The following is an 18,113-nucleotide window of genomic DNA, read 5'->3' on the forward strand; positions in this document are numbered from 1 at the left end:
AACTGTTTCTTATATTATGTCAATATTAAAAGCAGTTCGTAGTTACAGATATTATGTCGATGGAGCATCAGGAACAGAGCAGAAAATATGATTATTAGAACAATGGCATTTTTAATTATACAAAATAACTGGTGGGTTTAATGAACATAAAATTATATTTCGTCATTTATTCAGATAATAGAATAATATACAATATGTATAATAACAAAATACGTGTTAGGTATAAACATTTGCAACATAAACATTGATTAAATATCATAACAGTGTTAAATTAAATTTAACATCAAAACATTGATAAAACACAATATATCATATAAAATAATATTCGCATATTTATTCATAAAGCGATAGATTACACGTTAGCAACAGCTGGTATAAGTTTGGTGTAGATATCTATGCCTTTTAAAAATATATCTACGCTAAGAAACTCGTCGTGGTCGTGTAAGAGGACTGGAGTGTGGTTCATAGGAGAGAAGCCCAAAGCTGGTATCCCCACTTTTCTCACATATCTGCTGTCGGTACCACCAGGGAAGATTCTGCAATCTAACTTGAGGTTCCTAAAAGTAAATGTACGGTTAATCATTTTATTTGGAACTGTAAAAACATAAAATAAAAAAAAATGTAAATAATTTCATTTTAAGTAATTTTAAATATAAATTAGATGAACTTATTTTACATACAATATAAAGATTTTAATAATTATTCTTGAACAGTAATAAGCACATTATTTAGATTAAATAATGAACAGCAACAACGACAATTAGCGACAATGGCTAGCAACACTATTAAAATTTAGTACGATGACGATAAATTTTGTAAGAATAGGACACTTCAAAATTTTTTTAGGACTCGTAATTTCTCATTCTTACTTTTAGTCAATTATACAATTCTAAAAAAGGTGTCAAGTGTAAAAAGATTAAATAAAACCATACATGTCATCAGCTGCTGCCTTGAACGCAACCCAGTATGGGTTAGTAGCGTCAAGTTTCGTACATTCCACGGGGTCGTTCTTCTGTTCAAACTCGTATGTTATGCCTTCACCGGCTTCCTTAAACCATTGTTTGATCTGAAAATCAAGACATTTTATATCTGTAAGCATAGGACAGACAGTGTTCCATAAAATAGTCCGAAAACAAAACATCAGGGAGAAGAAGAAAGGAACTGAAGGTATCAAGATTTCAATCTCGATATCTCTAATTCTCTATATACTAGAATAGATAATTGACTGTGAATCTTTAAAATCAATTTAATATGCACAGCCGTAAAATAGCCATAAGATGTCTCTTATTAGTTTTAAAACGCGTTTTTGAACTCGTTTTATTTGTGCTATTTCAAAATCACAGACAGGTGCTTTTGGTGAATACATACATACAAGTTTTTATTTACCTGTTCTTCAAATTTCTCATGATCGACAGTAACGGCTAGACGAATGTCGAAAACCACGGTCAGTTTTTCTGGAACAACGTTTGATTGTACGCCGCCCTGGTGGAAAAAAGTGAAACAGTAAAATAAATATGCTAGCATTTATCGACGTATTATTGGATATATGCTTGTATAAGCATATTCGGATTGTTTTATAGTAAACTAGCTGACCCGGCTAACTTTGTACCGCCTCAAAATCTATTTATCAAATATATTTCATATAAAATATAGCCAATGTTACTCGTGTATAATGTAGCTTTCGAATGGTGAAAGATTTTTTTTAAATCGGTCCAGTAGTTTTTGAGCCTATTCATTACAATCAAACAAACAAACAAAGTTTTCCTCTTTATAATATTAGTATAGATAGTATAGATAAATAGGTCCGAGGTGTTTATAAATGCCACTAACGTTGGCCCGTTAAATTTAGTTAAAAAAAAAAAAAAAAAAAAAAAAAAAAAAAAAAAAAAAAAAAAATATACTACGCAAACGTTGAATTTGTGACGGTTTAGTAAGCGTTGGCACTAAACATTCTAATTGCTGAGACCAGTAATATAAGAGCAAGTGATGACGTTAATGATCATGAAATAAACATATAAAATAATAACCATAAATAAAAGTATATACATTGCAAAGAATTATTTACTCGTGGTAAAGAAAAGCTATTAATAAGGTAGATAGTCTATTATATCAAACGTAGATGAAACAAATCAATATTTACTTTCTTTTGACTTACCAATAATTGCGCAATCATACAAGCTTGTTTGCATGGAACAAATTAAGATAACATAAAATAAATAATGACTGTCGACTTAAGTAAATACAATATAGATTACACGTTATTGCCAGCTTACATTACTGTAGAAATACTTTTAATGTATATTGAGCTAGTCTATTCTTGTACTGTGCGATTAGCTTGAAATATATAAATATGTATTAAGTACAGGAACGTAAGAAATTATAATATAAGTAGATACTTTGTTAATAGTCAATGATATTAAAAAATGTCAGATTACAACTATTTATCATTACGTTCATAGCGTATGGTACAATGTAATATTCTCAGCTGAAAAAACTGTTCCCTAGTAAAAATATAAAAGGAAATCCCTTGTGGATGACCAGTTGATTCCTTACTTACTTGTAATTGTGTCAAATTTATAGTGGTCACATCACCAATGGTCAATTTTGGATCACTCTCCAATATGCGTTTTTGTTCTTCTCTCATATCCATGAACTTGTCAATTATATACCTTAGCTGTAACAAATAATACATACATTATTACGATGCAACTAATTATTCCCAATCATAAATAAATAGTATGCTTCTCGCTCTACATAATAATTTCCCTCCTATCACCATCCATCCATCCATCCATCAGCCTTTACTGGTCCACTGCTGGACATAGGCCTCCCCTAGTCTGCGCCACTCCGACCGGTCTTGGGCCGTCTGCATCCAGCGGTTACCCGCCGTCCGCTTCAGGTCGTCAGTCCACCTGGTCGGGGGGCGTCCTGTACTCCTTTTGCCGAGACGTGGTCTCCATTCGAGGACCTTCCGACCCCACCGGTTATCGGTCCTGCGAACTATGTGGCCAGCCCATTGCCACTTCAGCTTGCTTATTTTGAGAGCTATGTCGGTAACTTTCGTTCGCCTACGGATTTCCTCGTTACGAATTCTGTCGCGTAGGGAAATACCGAGCATAGCTCTCTCCATAGCTCGCTGAGCGACTTTGAGTCTTCGTATTAGGCCCACAGTGAAAGACCACGTCTCGGCACCGTACGTCATCACTGGCAACACACACTGCTCGAACATCTTCGACTTCAGGCTCTGAGGTATCTTGGATGAGAAGATGTCACGCAATTTCCCGAACGCTGCCCAACCGAGTCGGATTCTACGAGTGACCTCTTTCTCAAAGTTGGACTTACCCATCTGGATTATCTGTCCCAGGTAAACGTATTCGTCAACAACTTCGAGTGTGACGCCATCTACAACGACCGGCATGGGTGTGACATGGACGTTAGACATGATCTTCGTCTTGTCCATGTTCATCTTAAGACCTACCCGTTGAGAGGCGTCACAGAGGTCATTGAGCATGGTATTGAGGTCCTCCAGCGACTCCGCCATGATGACGATATCGTCTGCGAATCGAAGGTGAGTGATGTATTCGCCATCGATGTTGATGCCGAATCCTTTCCACTCCATCAGTTTGAACACGTCCTCCAGTGCAGCGGTAAACAGTTTTGGAGACAATACGTCACCCTGTCTCACACCTCGCTGCACTTGGATGGGGTTCGTACTTCTGTCGTGTAATCGGATCGTCATTGAGGCTGCCTTATACATACACTTCAACACTTCGATGTATCGATAGTCGATCTGGCACCTCTGGAGTGACTCCAATACCGCCCACGTCTCGATAGAATCGAAGGCTTTCTCATAGTCCACATAAGCCACGCACAACGGCAGGTTGTACTCCTCGGACTTCTGTACCACCTGCCGCAGCGTGTGTATGTGGTCCATGGTGCTAAAGCCTTTTCGAAAGCCGGCTTGTTCGGGAGGCTGGAAGTCGTCGAGCCTGCGAGCTATTCGATTGTAGATGACCCTCGAGAACACTTTGTAGACATGGCTCAAAAGCGCAATGGGCCTGTAGTTCTTCAACAAAGACGTATCGCCTTTTTTGAAGAACAGTACCACCACGCTTTTGCTCCACGCCTCCGGTGCTATACCCTGGCTAATGACGGAATCGAATAGCTGTTGGAGTGCTATTAAAATCGGTTTGCCACCTGCTTTTAGCAGTTCCGTTGTTATTCCGTCTTCGCCAGGGGCTCGGTTGTTTTTGAGCTGTTTGAGGGCCATTCTTATCTCGTAAAGGCTGACGTCCGGGATATCTTCGGTATAGTGCCGGGTTAGCGTGGCTCGCTTGTCAAAGACAGGTCGTAGAGGCGCACGCGAAGTGGTATATAACTGTCCGTAGAACTTCTCAATTTCTCTCAGAACTTCAGGCCTCGTGGCAACTGTGGTGCCGGCATCCGTCCTCAGCTGCGTCAGCAAGCTTTGCCCAACCCGCAGATCCCTTGCGAAGACTTTGGAGCCTTTATTCCGCTCAATGCACTCTTTAATGCGAATAGCATTAGAGAGGCGCAAGTCGTGTCGCATTCTATTAAAGATCTGTGCGTTGAGCCGCCTGTACTTAGACAGTGAAGCCGGAGACTGCACACACATTGCCCGCCGCTCTGCCATAAGTCCGAGTGTATGGGCTGAGAGCCTTTGAGTTGTTCTTTTGGAGGCGGTCTGGTAATACTTCGACCCCACCTCACGGACAGTTTCTACCAACTTGGTGTTAATATCGTCAACATCTACGCAACGTTCTAGGCATCGCAGACGATTATCGAGCTCGAGTCGAAAGTCTTCAGAGCCCTGGACCTGGCAAGGTGTTGGACGAAGTATCGACTTCATAAGGCGGGACCGTTCCAGCTTGACTTGGATATTTAACGTGCCTCTAACCATCCGGTGATCGCTTCCGGTTTTAAGCTTATTGATCACAGAGACATCGTTAAATATATGCCGTTTGTCCGCCAATATGAAGTCAATCTCGTTTTTGGTAGTACCATCGGGACTCATCCAGGTCCACTTCCTCTGGGGCTTCTTCTTGAAAAAGGAGTTCATCATATAGAATCCTTCCTTTTCCAAAAAGTTAGCCAGCAAGTGGCCTCGATGGTTCCGATGACCAAATCCGAAAGGCCCCACCTTCGACTCATCGCCATATTGGACACCTAGTTTTGCATTGAAGTCCCCCATCACAACCGTGAAGTACGATTTTGAGGTATGTATGGCTTTTGATATGTCCTCATACATAACCTCAACCTCGTCGTCGGAGTGTGTCGATGTCGGCGCATATACCTGTATGACCTTCAACGAGTATCTTTTAGATACTCTGAGTATAAGGTATGCTACCCTTGGCGACACACTCTTGATCTCCACTATGTTGTTGACGAGGGATTTGTTGACGATAAACCCGACACCACCTTGGGACAGATGTTCGCCCTCCCGGTGATAGAGCAAGTTACCGGATTTTAGGATCGTCGAGTCCTCCCCCTGTCTTCGGACTTCAGACAACCCTATAATACTCCAGTTTAACTTGCCTATCTCTTCTTCCAGCTCATATATCTTCTCATCGTTCCTCAGAGTCCTGGTGTTATATGTTGCCAGGTGCAGCAGTCGTCGTTTATGGTAGCCCGATCTCTGCCGGAGATTCTTAGCACCCCCTGCCCCGCCGTAACCGTGACCGCTACCGTAGCCAGGAATAGCGGGGCTGCCGGGGACTGGGGGCCGGGGTTTTGTTGCAGCTGCCATTAGGGGGTTGTTGCCATAGTCACCGCGCTTGGCTGTGCGTGTTGGTGACCGCAGTGTGGTGGTAAATTCACAGAGAGACGCTGCTGCCCATCTCCTGGTTTTTGTCCCTTAGTCGACTCTTACGACATCCACGGGAAGAGAGGGAGTGGTGCTATTCGCAGCCGGCACCACACACCTCCTATCACAGTGACCTAAAATCTGATAATATACCCTCCGCATCCGGCCAATATTTAAATTGTCGGCCCCTCTACTCAACTCTATTGGTCTCTATTGTTAGATGTTCCCCTTTGAATGAAGTGTAATTGTTATTTCTTCTAACAATGTGTTTACACGTCGTAAAATAATTCTAAGCGCTAACTAGTAGGTATACCTACCTTTTTAATTATGATTTTGGATCGAGATACCGAGTTTCTCTCTGTTTTAATATTTGACTGTATATTAAAGAAAAGCGCACCTTTCTTTTCTATAAAAATAATTTTTAAAATCTATATCCATAACCGTCTATTTGAAATAAAGATTTGCTTACCTTTTCACCCGCTGTATTCGGAAGTAATAAAGATCCGTGGCCAGGCTGACCGCTACAGTGAATATGTATATCTAAAAAGAGAAACATCATTAAACTCTTTGATATGAGCTGATAGTTGGTGTTTCACTACGATTAATAACACATACGCCAAATGCTCCTTTCGCCGTTGAAAAGTATGAACTCCTCGCCTGGATTAGCCATACCCTCGTCCATAGCAAAGCCGACATTCAAATTCTTGAAATCTTGCGTGTGAACAAACTTCTTCATTCCATCCACGCCGCCTATCTCTTCATCTACAGAAAAATGAAATCACTTAAATTTAACTAAAAATTAAAGATTAAAAGTGAAACTGTATTCTGAATTTATTAATTTATTTTAGTAATTAACATAGTTCGGTTGGCCTAAAATTTTGAGATGATTTCAACTCAAGAGTTGAAGCCTTAAATCTACAGGTAGGTACATGTAAAAACATGGACAAATTAAAAAAGATCGCCAGGTAGTTATTTATATCTTATCTACCAAAAATATATATATACCTACTCATTATTATGAATTCAGTAAGATAAATTAGATATCCTACTGAAAACATGTAAATAAACAACTGCTATTACGATTACTACGAAAAATGTTTTTACCATCGCAGCGTACTAGTTTGTTTTATCACTTACCAGGTACAAAAGAAACGTGCAAAGTTCTCTTTAACTGAACACCAGCCGCTTTTAGTTTCCTTATGGCTTCCAGATATTGGATGCCCACGCACTTCATGTCCTGAGAACCACGCGCGAAAATCTTGCCATTTTCGTCGATATGAGCACTGAATGGGGGATATGTCCAGCTGTTCTGTAAATTAAACAAACATTCGAAACATGAAATATTATCCAAGATTCAAGTTTCAATTACTTTGACTTAAAAAATCACGACTAAACAGACGTATCTTTACGTAGCTATCCCATAAGTAAAGTAAAGTAATGATTAAACCAGTATTAACCATGGTTTGATGGCTGTGGTATTGAAAATACACATACGAAGAGTCCAACTTAGTCCTCAGGGATAGCAACTTAATAATAGTGGTCAAACTCTGGTAGGACACGAAGTCTATCTGGAGTTGATTAAATATACTCGTATATGACTCGTTTAATTATAAAAAACTACAAAAACTAAGAGTTGAACCATTTCGTAGGCAGATTTTTGTACAAATTCCTAAGTACGTACTTCAAAAACTGGAACAACGTCCATATGGGAATTCAGCAAAATAGTCGGCTCCGAAGGTTGCTGCCCCACCCAAGTCAGTACGACAATAGGTTTTAGTTTAACTACTTCGTATACTCTGAACTCCATATCAAGTTCAGCCGCCTGTCTTTTGAGAAACTTAACGCAATCATCTGAAACAATGAACATGATATGATACCTAGGCTAATGTAGATCAGGGTTTCCCAAAGCTAGTAGCTAATCGAAGGCGGTACGCGTAACGCGATAGAATTTTCATCATGGAACCAGCTTAGAATTTTAATTGAAATTAAGCAGAATAGTTTTGAGAATAATCAATTTAAGACAAGAAACAAGTTAGCTAATCACATGAATGGATTGCTATAGATATCTATGGCTCTTCAAACTTATTTCTCTTTAAATAAAAACCTTTTTTCTACTTATATCGATTTGTCTGAGAATGGTTTTTCGACTTTTTAAGAATATCTTCGGTCTTCACTACCATTTGGTTTTCGCAAGGGCTGGTCAGCTGGTGATCTACTAGTGTACCTCACTCACCGATGGGCACAAGTTATTTAAAGCAGGAAGGCATAACCCTGCGCGTTTACCGCTAAAAAAAACCCATTCGTCATAGCGCCTAAGTTCCAAGGTACCTCGCTCACCATTGGTAAGAGTGTAGGGATCCTGGGAGTTGACATCTCGTGTGACGTGCAGTATCGGAGTCATTTGGAAGTTAAAGCCAAGTTGGCATCAAGGAAACTGGGTGTCCTAAACAGTGCCAAGGAGTACTTCACTGGGGAGCAACCTTTTGTTTTATAAAGCACAAGTGAGGCCCCACATGGAGTACTGCTCGCATCTCTGGGCAGGGGCATCACAATACCAACTTAACCCACTTAACTCCGTACAGAAACGCGCGATGCGAATCGTCAATGACCCAGCGATCACTGATCGCTCCCTTCCCTCTTCGTGTTCTACCGGCTTTACAATGGTGTGTGTTCTGAGGAACTGTTCGAAATGGTGCCTACATCATCCGTCCTTCATCGCACCACTCGCCGAAGGATGAGGTTCCATCCACATCAGCTTGACCCGTGGCGGTCCTCCACGGTTCGGTTTGCACAGTCATTTTTGCTGCGTACATGCAAATTGTGGAATGAAATTCCTCCTGAGGTATTCCCTCATGACATAGAGCTCTTCAAGAGGGGTGTAAAAAGAGCTCTCCTTCAAAGCCGCCGATGCATTGGCGACTCCTCAGGTGTTGCAAATGTCCATAGCCGATGGTGACTGATTTCCATCAGGTAGCCCGTATGCCTTATCGTCAGGTTACACATAAAAAATAATAATAATAGGGGTACGTGGAGCTATAAGTTTGAGAAACTCTGACCTAGAGTAATCTAGATTAGTATGCATTTCAGCCGCTCAGTTTGTTATTGTTGGTTTTGTAACCTGATCTTAGTACTGATGCCGGTCGCTTAGCAATTACTGAGATTGATAATGCGATTTGATTGTCCATACGGTTTGAGTATAGCACTCAGTGTAATTAACAGCATTGCCGCTGAATTTATGAAATCTGAGGTGCAACTTAATCGACTCCTATCATATTAGATACTTTGGACACGACTGTTAAAAGTTACTCTCAACATTATAAAATAAATTACCTTAAATGTAGCACCAGTTTAATTATTATAGGCAAATATTGAACTTTTTCTATGTAAATAAATAAATGTAAAGATTTCTATGTAAAGATTGTTTTTGTCACAAGTTATTAATAATAAACCATCTAAGTAGCAATCCATTTAAAATAGTTCTAACAATTCTTCCCAATCGCAATACAAGCATTTGTCTTTATGTCGTAGATAGCAAATCGCATAAGCACATTATTCAATTCATTCAATTGTGCACATAATAGGAGATTCAATTTATCAAGAGCACCGCTAGGACATATCACTGAATGTGTCAGTCATATCACTGAATGTGCCATATCCTTATTATCTCCCGTAATTCTTCAACCTTCAGCAAGCAGGACATATTTTCAACTTTAGATACGTATTACGGTATAACGTATGTAACATGAAAAAAAAGTTGCATCCGTTAAACAACGACTTCTTATTTTTACCTAATAGATACCGTGAATCGTGATATAGGTACAGGGATTCGATTGAGAGGCTTTGCAAATAAATGCTTAGGAGAAGGAATAGGAGATCCGATTGAATTAAGGTAGGTAGGTGTTCTTGGGTACCAATAACATCTACACATCAGATTCATAAAAAACAGCAATTCTGCAAGCGCTAAAATGAAAGCGCCGAAACTAAAAACTATCAATTTGTATTTGGAATTATAGTATCAAATTTTAATGGATTCCTATTTTTATGTCAAGAAATTAACGAATATGATAGTATATATTTTACAATAGTGTTATGTATGTATTATATATATTTGAAAATGGTGAATGTAACTAAGTGTTATCGGCATAGACTTAAAAGTGATAAGATAATATAAAGAAATGTATACAGTTTTTTAAAATTAATAATATTATCGTGCTACTCTTATGTCATTCATATTATTATTATTCATTTACTTTTATTCATAGTAACGTACATTGTGAAGTATTTTTACATGCTTTATTTTATTGTTCGAACCTCCATGCGTATTTCCGCTTTTATTGCTTAATCGCGCTGTTGTGTCCCGATTTTAATGATTTGCTAATGGATATAGTAGTTAATTTTGAAGGTCCAGTTTGTTGCAAATTTTGCAGATTTACTGGGACTTAAGAGATCGTGGCATAATAATTTAATGATAGGTGAACTGCCGCCTTCTACTTAATCAATTATAAAATTATCAAATAAAAATTCAGTAACAAATTTATTACACCGGAACACATTTATCGGGGTTTTATCTCACATATAAATCCTTAAATCCATTTTGATTCTCTATATTCAATGAATGAAAAAAATGAAAGTATATTTGATCACTCTTGACAACACGACGTTAACCACTTTCTCTTATTACCTATGCCCTTATTATGAAACGACACGTCTTGATTCGCTTACCATTTCGAGGCTGGATTGAAAATATAAACACAAAACAAAAAAGCAAGGTGTTAAATAGATATTATTGATACATTTAACTACATTGGGATAATGAAATTAATGTTGTTTTTAAATTTTACAGTTACTTATTTACAGTTCATAGAATTTAAGAACACGTAAAATTTTATAACTCATCATAAATGTTAATGAATTTAAGTACATATATCTATCTATGTAGAGGACGAATTAATGTCCCCAAAATTAATTTGTAGCGGGTTTCTTGAACTAATTTTTTAAACCATTTATTACATTAAATACTCACCATAATTGATATTTGGTTGCACGCTTGGAATTTTGAGATATTCGATAAAGTTGGCAACAGCCTCATTCTTTTGGTAATCATCGGCCATCTTTCACGTTTGAAGCGAACTGCAAATGAAGGGATACTGCTTGCTTTACTGAGTTCGCGACTACTGCACTTGCGGCTCAGCTGTCTACTAAAATGTGTCTATAGAGTGACGCGGTATCAGATAAACAAAGATACGATTATTACAACATGTAACTACTCATTCGACCAAAATTATTTAATTAATCAGAACAATGCCTCTCTCTAACACTACATTCAACGTGCCGTCCAGTGTATTCTCTACATTCTACATTTCACACCTGAGAGGCTTTATTCATGTAGCTCTATTTTTTATTTTACCTAGTAAATAGATTATTTATTGCATCAATATCTCACGCCCTATAAAATGTTTTGACTTAGCGTGAAGATCCTATCAAAATAGGTTCAGTCGCTTTCAAGATTACCGCGTACGAAAAAGCAGGAGAAATTCACTATTGATAGTGTTCCTCGCTGTTTCTTCTGCATATTTCTGAAAACTGCATCAGTTTTTCATGTTAATTTTCTTCAGATTTCCTAATCTTAACAAAAAATCCTATACTATCCTAACAATAAATTGTTTGTTTAAAAATGAAATGCAGATGTTGCAGTTACTATTAATCTACTTTGTAATTACAATAATGCTAATGTACACTTCAATAAAATATTTGAATCTGTGTTTTATTCCCACCGGTAATTATGTTTACTCATATAAATATGTAGTCATTGCATTGCACTTGTGCTTTATTGGCATAAAGTGTACTATAATTTTACAATTTATTACGGTCTATGTGTCCATTACAATATGTGTACATTACAATCGAATAATTACAATAATGGTACTATTGAAATAATAGGTATTTTTATGAATTGTATGAAAGTAACATAAATTATACTTTTCATAGTATAAGGATATAGATATTTGTACTATGCTTTAATTCTATTAAAAACTCTATAAGTTCAGTTACCTTATCGGCCAAACAAGGGTCAAGGATAACTTTACCTACCAATATATTGTTTTTTTTCTACCTTTGCCTATTACAGGTACAACATAAGGCTAAATATATTAGGTACTCTACGTATAAGTATAATAATCACATTAATTGAAAAGCAAGTAATGTCTTAGTATGTTATGTTTAGCTTAAAACCATAATAGTTACCTATAACCTAAATTGAGAATGATAAGTATAACAAAATGAAATAATGAATGATGGAATCATAGATTAGGATGGAATCGAAAAGTCTCACACTCGCATTGGTGTATTGGTTGCGTTTAGTTAGTCCAAAAATATACACGAAGGTAAAAAATTCATGGGTAACGTAACTATTGCTAATATCTTTACTTACATATATTAAATATGAACGCGACTTCTATTTAATCAGTTTCGTATTGCTTAATTGGGTACTTGACAGATATAACAATAAAATATGAAATATATCCAATATGATAGCTTATAAGTAAACATAAATTATGCAGTATTTAGTTTAATTTTTAATACGTTCTAAGTATTTTAATGTTTTAAAAGAAATTTTCGTTTTTTTATCTGTGGATTTTAAATCTCAAAACGGCGACAGTGCTGCCTTAAATGTCATGTGACGTCACCACATGCATAATAAACAAGACAAATGAAAATGATATCGTTTGCTGTTAGAGTTGGTTGAATTTATGTTGTGAACCGAAATGAATCCACAGTATATTAAAGCTGATAGCGTGAATCTGCTTAAAGAAGATATACAATGCAATAAATAAAAATGAATACAAAAACTTCCGTGAAATAATCTATGGAAATCACAAATAAAAAACGTAAGTAAAATATTCTTTATATTTACATTTAATCATTTCGGACAGTTAAAACATTTCTTAACCGATTTTTAAACCGCTTTTTAAATTATATTCTTATGTGAACTGCTTTAAGGTTATTTATTGGTTATATTTATATTTTCAGATCTTCGCGACAGTCGTATAGTGACGACGCTATAGGGTATGTGCAGTTTAAGAGGCAGGCAAGTTTGTATTTCATGAAAAGTAAAAGTTGTCCTGAATACAAGGTACATCAAAAGTCATGCTCAGTGTCCATGACTGTATATGAAAAACAAAGTATTATTAAATGTGATGACTGTCCTGCCTCCCAAGGATGCAGCCAACATGCAGTAGCATTTTTAATGTGGAGTCATAGAAAGTGAGGAACCAAAAGTTTCAAAGGTGGTCAGCACTCTGAAGTACATAAAGTAAAGGAAATGGGAAATAGTAGTTCTTTACTTGAGTAACCTACCCAACAAGATGAAGGAAGGAAAATTACCATACAGTTGCTGTTATTGCACTACAGATTTCTCAAAATGACAATGATAAAAATTATACATCTAGTTGTTACAGAAAAAAATTTTAAAAATGAAGAAAGTACACAAGCAGCACAAAAATTCAGCTTAGCAAGAGCTTCAATATACAAGAAAATAACAGCTTCAAAATGCTTTGAGGTTATCTGTAGTAAATATTGTAAATGTAACATATAATGATAAATATATACAAAAGTTCTACGGTGTGTACTCAATAATAGACCCATATAAACCTAACAAACAAAGCAGTCGGTTAATAAAAGATTAAAATTAGCAAATCATGTATTTTTATTATACAGTCCTGTAAGTTAATCCGTGCACAAGTAATAATAATTCAGTCATCGAAATAGTTTGTTTCTTATTAATTACAGAATGAGGCCTTAAAATAGAGAATTCTCGTAGACTTCTTTTAATTTATTTATTCTATTCTTAACTAATACTAATCTAACTCTATTCTTACTGTAGACATCTTTATAATATATGAAATATATGAATGATGATGATTTAGAGTAGAGGAATCACTCCTTATTCTTTTTTCTCATTAATACTTCTATTATATGTTTGAATCCTCTGTCTGCAAGTTCTTTTATCGTTTATGAGATTTCGGTTTAGGAACGTGTATAAGCAAATTTGTTAGGATATTTAGCGATCGTACTTGTACACATCGTCACTGCACACGTCTTATAACTTGTCATTTATTTCAATTTTAGTTATAAAAGCTAAATAACTCCCTATTTTCTTCCGAGCGTTGTTTGTTTACAGTATAATGACGTTTCACCACAAAATGACACTTGACCGCCTGATTTAACGCGACGTTCCGTTCACCGTAAAGAAACTTTGTTTTTTATTAATAAATAGCCCTTTTTTCGAAAAAGTGATCAATGAAAGGCATATATAATACGTATACTAATTCATTAAAACACTTTCCCAAAAAGTGTCAAGTAGCCAATTCTCAGGCTTAATTCCTATTATGACAACTGTAAAATTGACTTTGACAAGCTGATAGATTAAAAAAATCAGGTTTCAAATGATTTTTTGGTTATGTGAGTTGATTAGGTCCGAATGATTTCTTATTTTCAAACATAAAAGAATAATCTGGCCTTACAGAAGGATACGTGGATATATTATAATGACATCGTTATTAATAAATGCATTTAAAAGACTTAATTTGTCAATCACCCCACAAATAAGAGTATTATCAACAGCGAATTCGGCAGTTATATCTAATGTTGATCCAAGTAGTGCTTTAACAGTGACGAAAAAGGATTGGAAGTTCCCGCCTGTGTACACGAAACCGCGAGAAGTGTGGATTGAGAATCTCGACTCAATTGAGGAGCAGAAGTTGGGTTTGTTTGAATTGCATCCATCGGTTTATGCAGCGACACCACGGATAGATATCATTCATCGTAATGTTATTTGGCAAAGGAAGTACCGATGGGTATCGTGGGCTCACACGAAAACTCGAGCTGAGGTACGTGGGGGTGGCAGGAAGCCCTGGCCACAGAAAGGCTTAGGTCGTGCGAGACACGGTTCTATCAGGTCGCCACTGTGGCGCGGCGGCGGCATTGCGCACGGGCCCCGCTCAGGCAAAACACACTTCTTCATGCTCCCTTTCCATCTGCGGGTACAGGGTCTAACATCAACATTATCAGCAAAACTTGCACAAGATGACTTACATGTCGTCAAAGATCTCGAAATACCATCTGAAGAACCACAGTACCTTGCTGATCTTATTGAGAACAGAAACTGGGGACCCTCTGTATTAATAGTCGATGAGTGAGTTGAAATATTTAAATCATATTGTTATATTTCATTTACCTAATATTCATATTAGAGATAATTCATTAGAGAAATCAATTTCTTTTGTACAGATTACTGCTATCAATGTAGTGATGGATTTGACAGACTCTTTAAAAGACATTAAAAATTTAACTAATAAAAACTATTATTATTTCACCATTAAAATTTTCCATTCATTTTGGTGGAAAATTTACTTAATTTAAGAATTTGTCTAATAACAAAATCATTGTTGCACTGTTAAATTTTTCTTAATTTTGGAGCAAAATTTTTTTTTTTTTTTTTGTTACAGTTCTGACTTTGCACCGAGAAACATAACAGTTGCTGCGGATGGATTAGCACATGTGAACATTATGCCAGTTTATGGGCTCAATGTGTATTCTATGTTGAAGCATGATACATTAGTCTTAACACAATCTGCAGCTGAAAAAATTGAGGAAAAATTACTACATCATATGAATTCTGTCACTAAACAGCAACAGAGCAAGTTCAGAATAGATCAAGTTTAAAATAATACACCAATGATATTTATTAGTTAAAGTAAATAAAATCACTAAAATAATAAAATAGTATTTTATTCATGTCAATAATATTGTATACAATGATGTAAACCCTACATCCCATAGGTAGTGTCATTTTTTAGTTTGTAGTACATTCTTTTCCTTTATCTCGGGCATCTGCAACAGAAAAATTATAAATTAACGAAATTGAAGTGTCCATCTGTTATATACAATACCATGTACATTTTTAAGGTATTAGAATATAACATATTAAATTTGTAAAAGGGATATTACTTGATAGTTCCTTCATACATAGGATTATATCTTCATATTACAAAGACTGTTTTGCCCCAAAAACAAGTTTATAAATCTTTTTAAAAATATGTATGTAGGCAGAGCTATACATGATACTTCATTATGGTAAGAGTTTGCACCATACTTCAAGACCGCTGAAAGGCAGTGGATACATATGGAGGTTTCCACACTATTTTTATCCTATAGTGGTGCGTCGTTAGAAATAATACTCCGAAGCTTACGACGCATCATATTATAGATTTATATATATAGATAGATTTATAATAGAGAACGAAAGTAAGCAAACAATAAGTGAAATAAAAATGATAAAATATTGATTTTTGTATATACACAATTGACATGACATCCTAACTGACTTTTTTATTTTTCATCTAAAATATTAGGTTTTCGATATACAGATAGAAGGAGGTTTGTAGGTTACACTCTACAATCCCGCTAATATCTACAATTAGCTATTGCAATGCGACTTGCTTCTATATTCAGAGCGTACTAGAAGTTTAGCACAGTCTACTTATTATTTGGTACTATTTATAGGCCTTACTTTGACTTTTGGTGCATCACTGCCACCCACCATCTTCTGCCTAATGTTCCACCTCAGTTCCGCCCAGTTGTTCTCGCCAGGTACATTGGGTTTGTACTTTGACCAAAGTGTTGTGTAGTAATGATATAAGGAGACAGGATCACACTTTCTCTTTATTGGCTTTTTAGGTACTTTAATTACTGCAACAAAAAAATTTTTTTTTTTGTTATATTTAATAAATAATGTTATTATAATTTATAATAACATTATTTTTTTGCCTTGAACCTTTTTCAATATGTCACCCATTTTTGTAATATTTTTATAGTGGTTCAGTAAGTATTATTTTGTATATGATTCAATTAATTGAATACAATTGCATCTAAAAATATGTGGAGTCTGTGGGAGCCCCAAAGATATTTCAATACCTTAATTTGCAAATCAGCCAACTCCACTTTGTGTCAAAATGTTTTATTATTTATTTTTATTTCGTTTGACAAAAAGTGGAGTTGGCTTATTTGCGAATTAAGGTATTGATTTGTACTTTTCAAGAATGACCATAAATATATAGCATAAATGTTTATTCTGATTCTGGAGAGATATAGAACTGTTTCTTTTAATTTAGAGTAATTATACAATGCTATTATGTACCAAGGGATGCAGTGCAGCCCTTGACAAATATTTATCATTGAATATGTACAAATATAACTTACAATTACTTGAACCAGTTGTAACAGTGGACTCCTTTCTAGCAGTATCTTGGTTTTTATCAATTCTGATACAAGAACATGAACGTTTCGGTGGTTTTTCTTCCTTTTGGTCTGTTCGATTGCTCTTCTGCCCAAGGTTTGGTGATGAGTATGAACCGCGTATATGCACTTTTGGTTTATAGCATTCTCTAGAACACACCATATTGTCTGCTTGGTCCTTGGAGTGTAACCTGGATGAAAATGTACTGGCGCTGTGCAGTCGCTCCGGTCCAATGTGTTGCTCATAGCTTTGTTTTTTATTTTGTCTCAGTTGCAAATCGTATTTGATTAGTTTTTTGAGATCTGCAAAATCACACATGGATTAAGTTTTAACTTCTGCAAGTAAAAGTAACTGAGCATTGAGTTTAATTGGGGAATAAATAATTAATGCTTCATGCAATTACACCTTAATTATTGTTAGTACCCAGGAAACACTAAACTGGGTTCAAGAATAAATATTTACATTAATGAATTATGTAAACATGGCCTTGGCCATCTGTACTTGGCCAGCATGATTGAATATGGCCCAAAACCTAAGCCCTCTCTGAAACGAGACCCATACCTAGTAATGTTAGTAATGGATAACGAAGAAAGTTTTCATTGTTATAAACTTTATTTTTTCGGCGCCAAATAATATTTTAGATATCTCCTTACCTGTAATAAAATACTTCAGTACCTCGCCACTAATATTGTTAATTCCAATGCTATTCAAATATCTTAATATTTCCCTGGCGTCTAACTGTGAAGTTATTTCACAATAATCCATGTCTTCCATACTTAAATATTTATACACTTATTGATATTTATAAACGTTAATTTATATTGAAATTCGTACGAAAGTTGTAGATATTTTTAAATAATTACTATTTATTTTACCTTTACACAAGCACTTTTTAAAATAACGACGATATTCGTCAAATTAAGGTGGCAAACAAAGAAAAGAAAACAAAAGTTAACAAAACGAACGATTGCACAGACTACAATAAACTCAACT

The 18,113-nt window shown here is 35.9% G+C and overlaps 3 protein-coding genes and 1 long non-coding RNA gene across 4 annotated transcripts; 2 read left to right on the top strand and 2 right to left on the bottom strand.

Annotated features, from left to right (window-relative positions):
* Nucleotides 1-152: 152 nt before the first annotated feature.
* Nucleotides 153-12,195, bottom strand: LOC140749921 (aminoacylase-1). Its single transcript, XM_073083176.1, has 10 exons — nucleotides 12,068-12,195; nucleotides 10,848-10,954; nucleotides 7,506-7,675; nucleotides 6,962-7,133; nucleotides 6,440-6,586; nucleotides 6,294-6,364; nucleotides 2,558-2,674; nucleotides 1,387-1,482; nucleotides 933-1,066; nucleotides 153-557 (listed from the first exon to the last, which is right to left on the bottom strand). The coding sequence occupies exons 2-10, from the start codon at nucleotides 10,933-10,935 to the stop codon at nucleotides 353-355; spliced, it is 1,200 nt and encodes a 399-aa protein (XP_072939277.1). The 5' UTR covers nucleotides 10,936-10,954; nucleotides 12,068-12,195; the 3' UTR covers nucleotides 153-352.
* A 226-nt stretch (nucleotides 12,196-12,421) lies between these two features.
* Nucleotides 12,422-13,519, top strand: LOC140749924 (uncharacterized). Its single transcript, XR_012103140.1, has 2 exons — nucleotides 12,422-12,711; nucleotides 12,854-13,519. It is a non-coding gene; the product is annotated as an uncharacterized LOC140749924 (long non-coding RNA).
* Nucleotides 13,520-14,230: 711 nt separating this feature from the next.
* mRpL4 (mitochondrial ribosomal protein L4) lies at nucleotides 14,231-15,605 on the top strand. The gene is made up of 2 exons (XM_073083177.1): nucleotides 14,231-15,017; nucleotides 15,331-15,605. The coding sequence occupies exons 1-2, from the start codon at nucleotides 14,371-14,373 to the stop codon at nucleotides 15,545-15,547; spliced, it is 864 nt and encodes a 287-aa protein (XP_072939278.1). The 5' UTR covers nucleotides 14,231-14,370; the 3' UTR covers nucleotides 15,548-15,605.
* Nucleotides 15,598-18,064, bottom strand: Hyls1 (Hyls1 centriolar and ciliogenesis associated). Its single transcript, XM_073083178.1, has 4 exons — nucleotides 17,774-18,064; nucleotides 17,084-17,422; nucleotides 16,395-16,573; nucleotides 15,598-15,715 (listed from the first exon to the last, which is right to left on the bottom strand). The coding sequence occupies exons 1-4, from the start codon at nucleotides 17,892-17,894 to the stop codon at nucleotides 15,671-15,673; spliced, it is 684 nt and encodes a 227-aa protein (XP_072939279.1). The 5' UTR covers nucleotides 17,895-18,064; the 3' UTR covers nucleotides 15,598-15,670.
* Nucleotides 18,065-18,113: the final 49 nt, after the last annotated feature.

This window comes from Epargyreus clarus, unplaced genomic scaffold, assembly GCF_041222505.1.
Source record: "Epargyreus clarus isolate Ecla_fem2 unplaced genomic scaffold, WU_Ecla_fem_2.2 ptg000018l, whole genome shotgun sequence".
NCBI lineage: Eukaryota > Metazoa > Arthropoda > Insecta > Lepidoptera > Hesperiidae > Epargyreus > Epargyreus clarus.

What these genes read in the sequence shown, in the direction of transcription:
- LOC140749921 (XM_073083176.1), bottom strand. Translation starts at nt 10,935, where the DNA reads ATGGCCGATGATTACCAAAAGAATGAGGCTGTTGCCAACTTTATCGAA. An exon ending in CGGCGAAAGGAGCATTTGGC is followed by an intron (nt 6,365 to 6,439) that starts GTATGTGTTATT and finishes TTCTCTTTTTAG; the next exon opens with ATATACATATTCACTGTAGC. An exon ending in TAAATTTGACACAATTACAA is followed by an intron (nt 1,483 to 2,557) that starts GTAAGTAAGGAA and finishes TTTTTCCACCAG; the next exon opens with GGCGGCGTACAATCAAACGT.
- mRpL4 (XM_073083177.1), top strand. Translation starts at nt 14,371, where the DNA reads ATGACATCGTTATTAATAAATGCATTTAAAAGACTTAATTTGTCAATC. An exon ending in TCTGTATTAATAGTCGATGA is followed by an intron (nt 15,018 to 15,330) that starts GTGAGTTGAAAT and finishes TTTTTGTTACAG; the next exon opens with TTCTGACTTTGCACCGAGAA.
- Hyls1 (XM_073083178.1), bottom strand. Translation starts at nt 17,894, where the DNA reads ATGGAAGACATGGATTATTGTGAAATAACTTCACAGTTAGACGCCAGG. An exon ending in ACTGAAGTATTTTATTACAG is followed by an intron (nt 17,423 to 17,773) that starts GTAAGGAGATAT and finishes GTGATTTTGCAG; the next exon opens with ATCTCAAAAAACTAATCAAA. An exon ending in GTGATGCACCAAAAGTCAAA is followed by an intron (nt 15,716 to 16,394) that starts GTAAGGCCTATA and finishes TTTCTGTTGCAG; the next exon opens with ATGCCCGAGATAAAGGAAAA.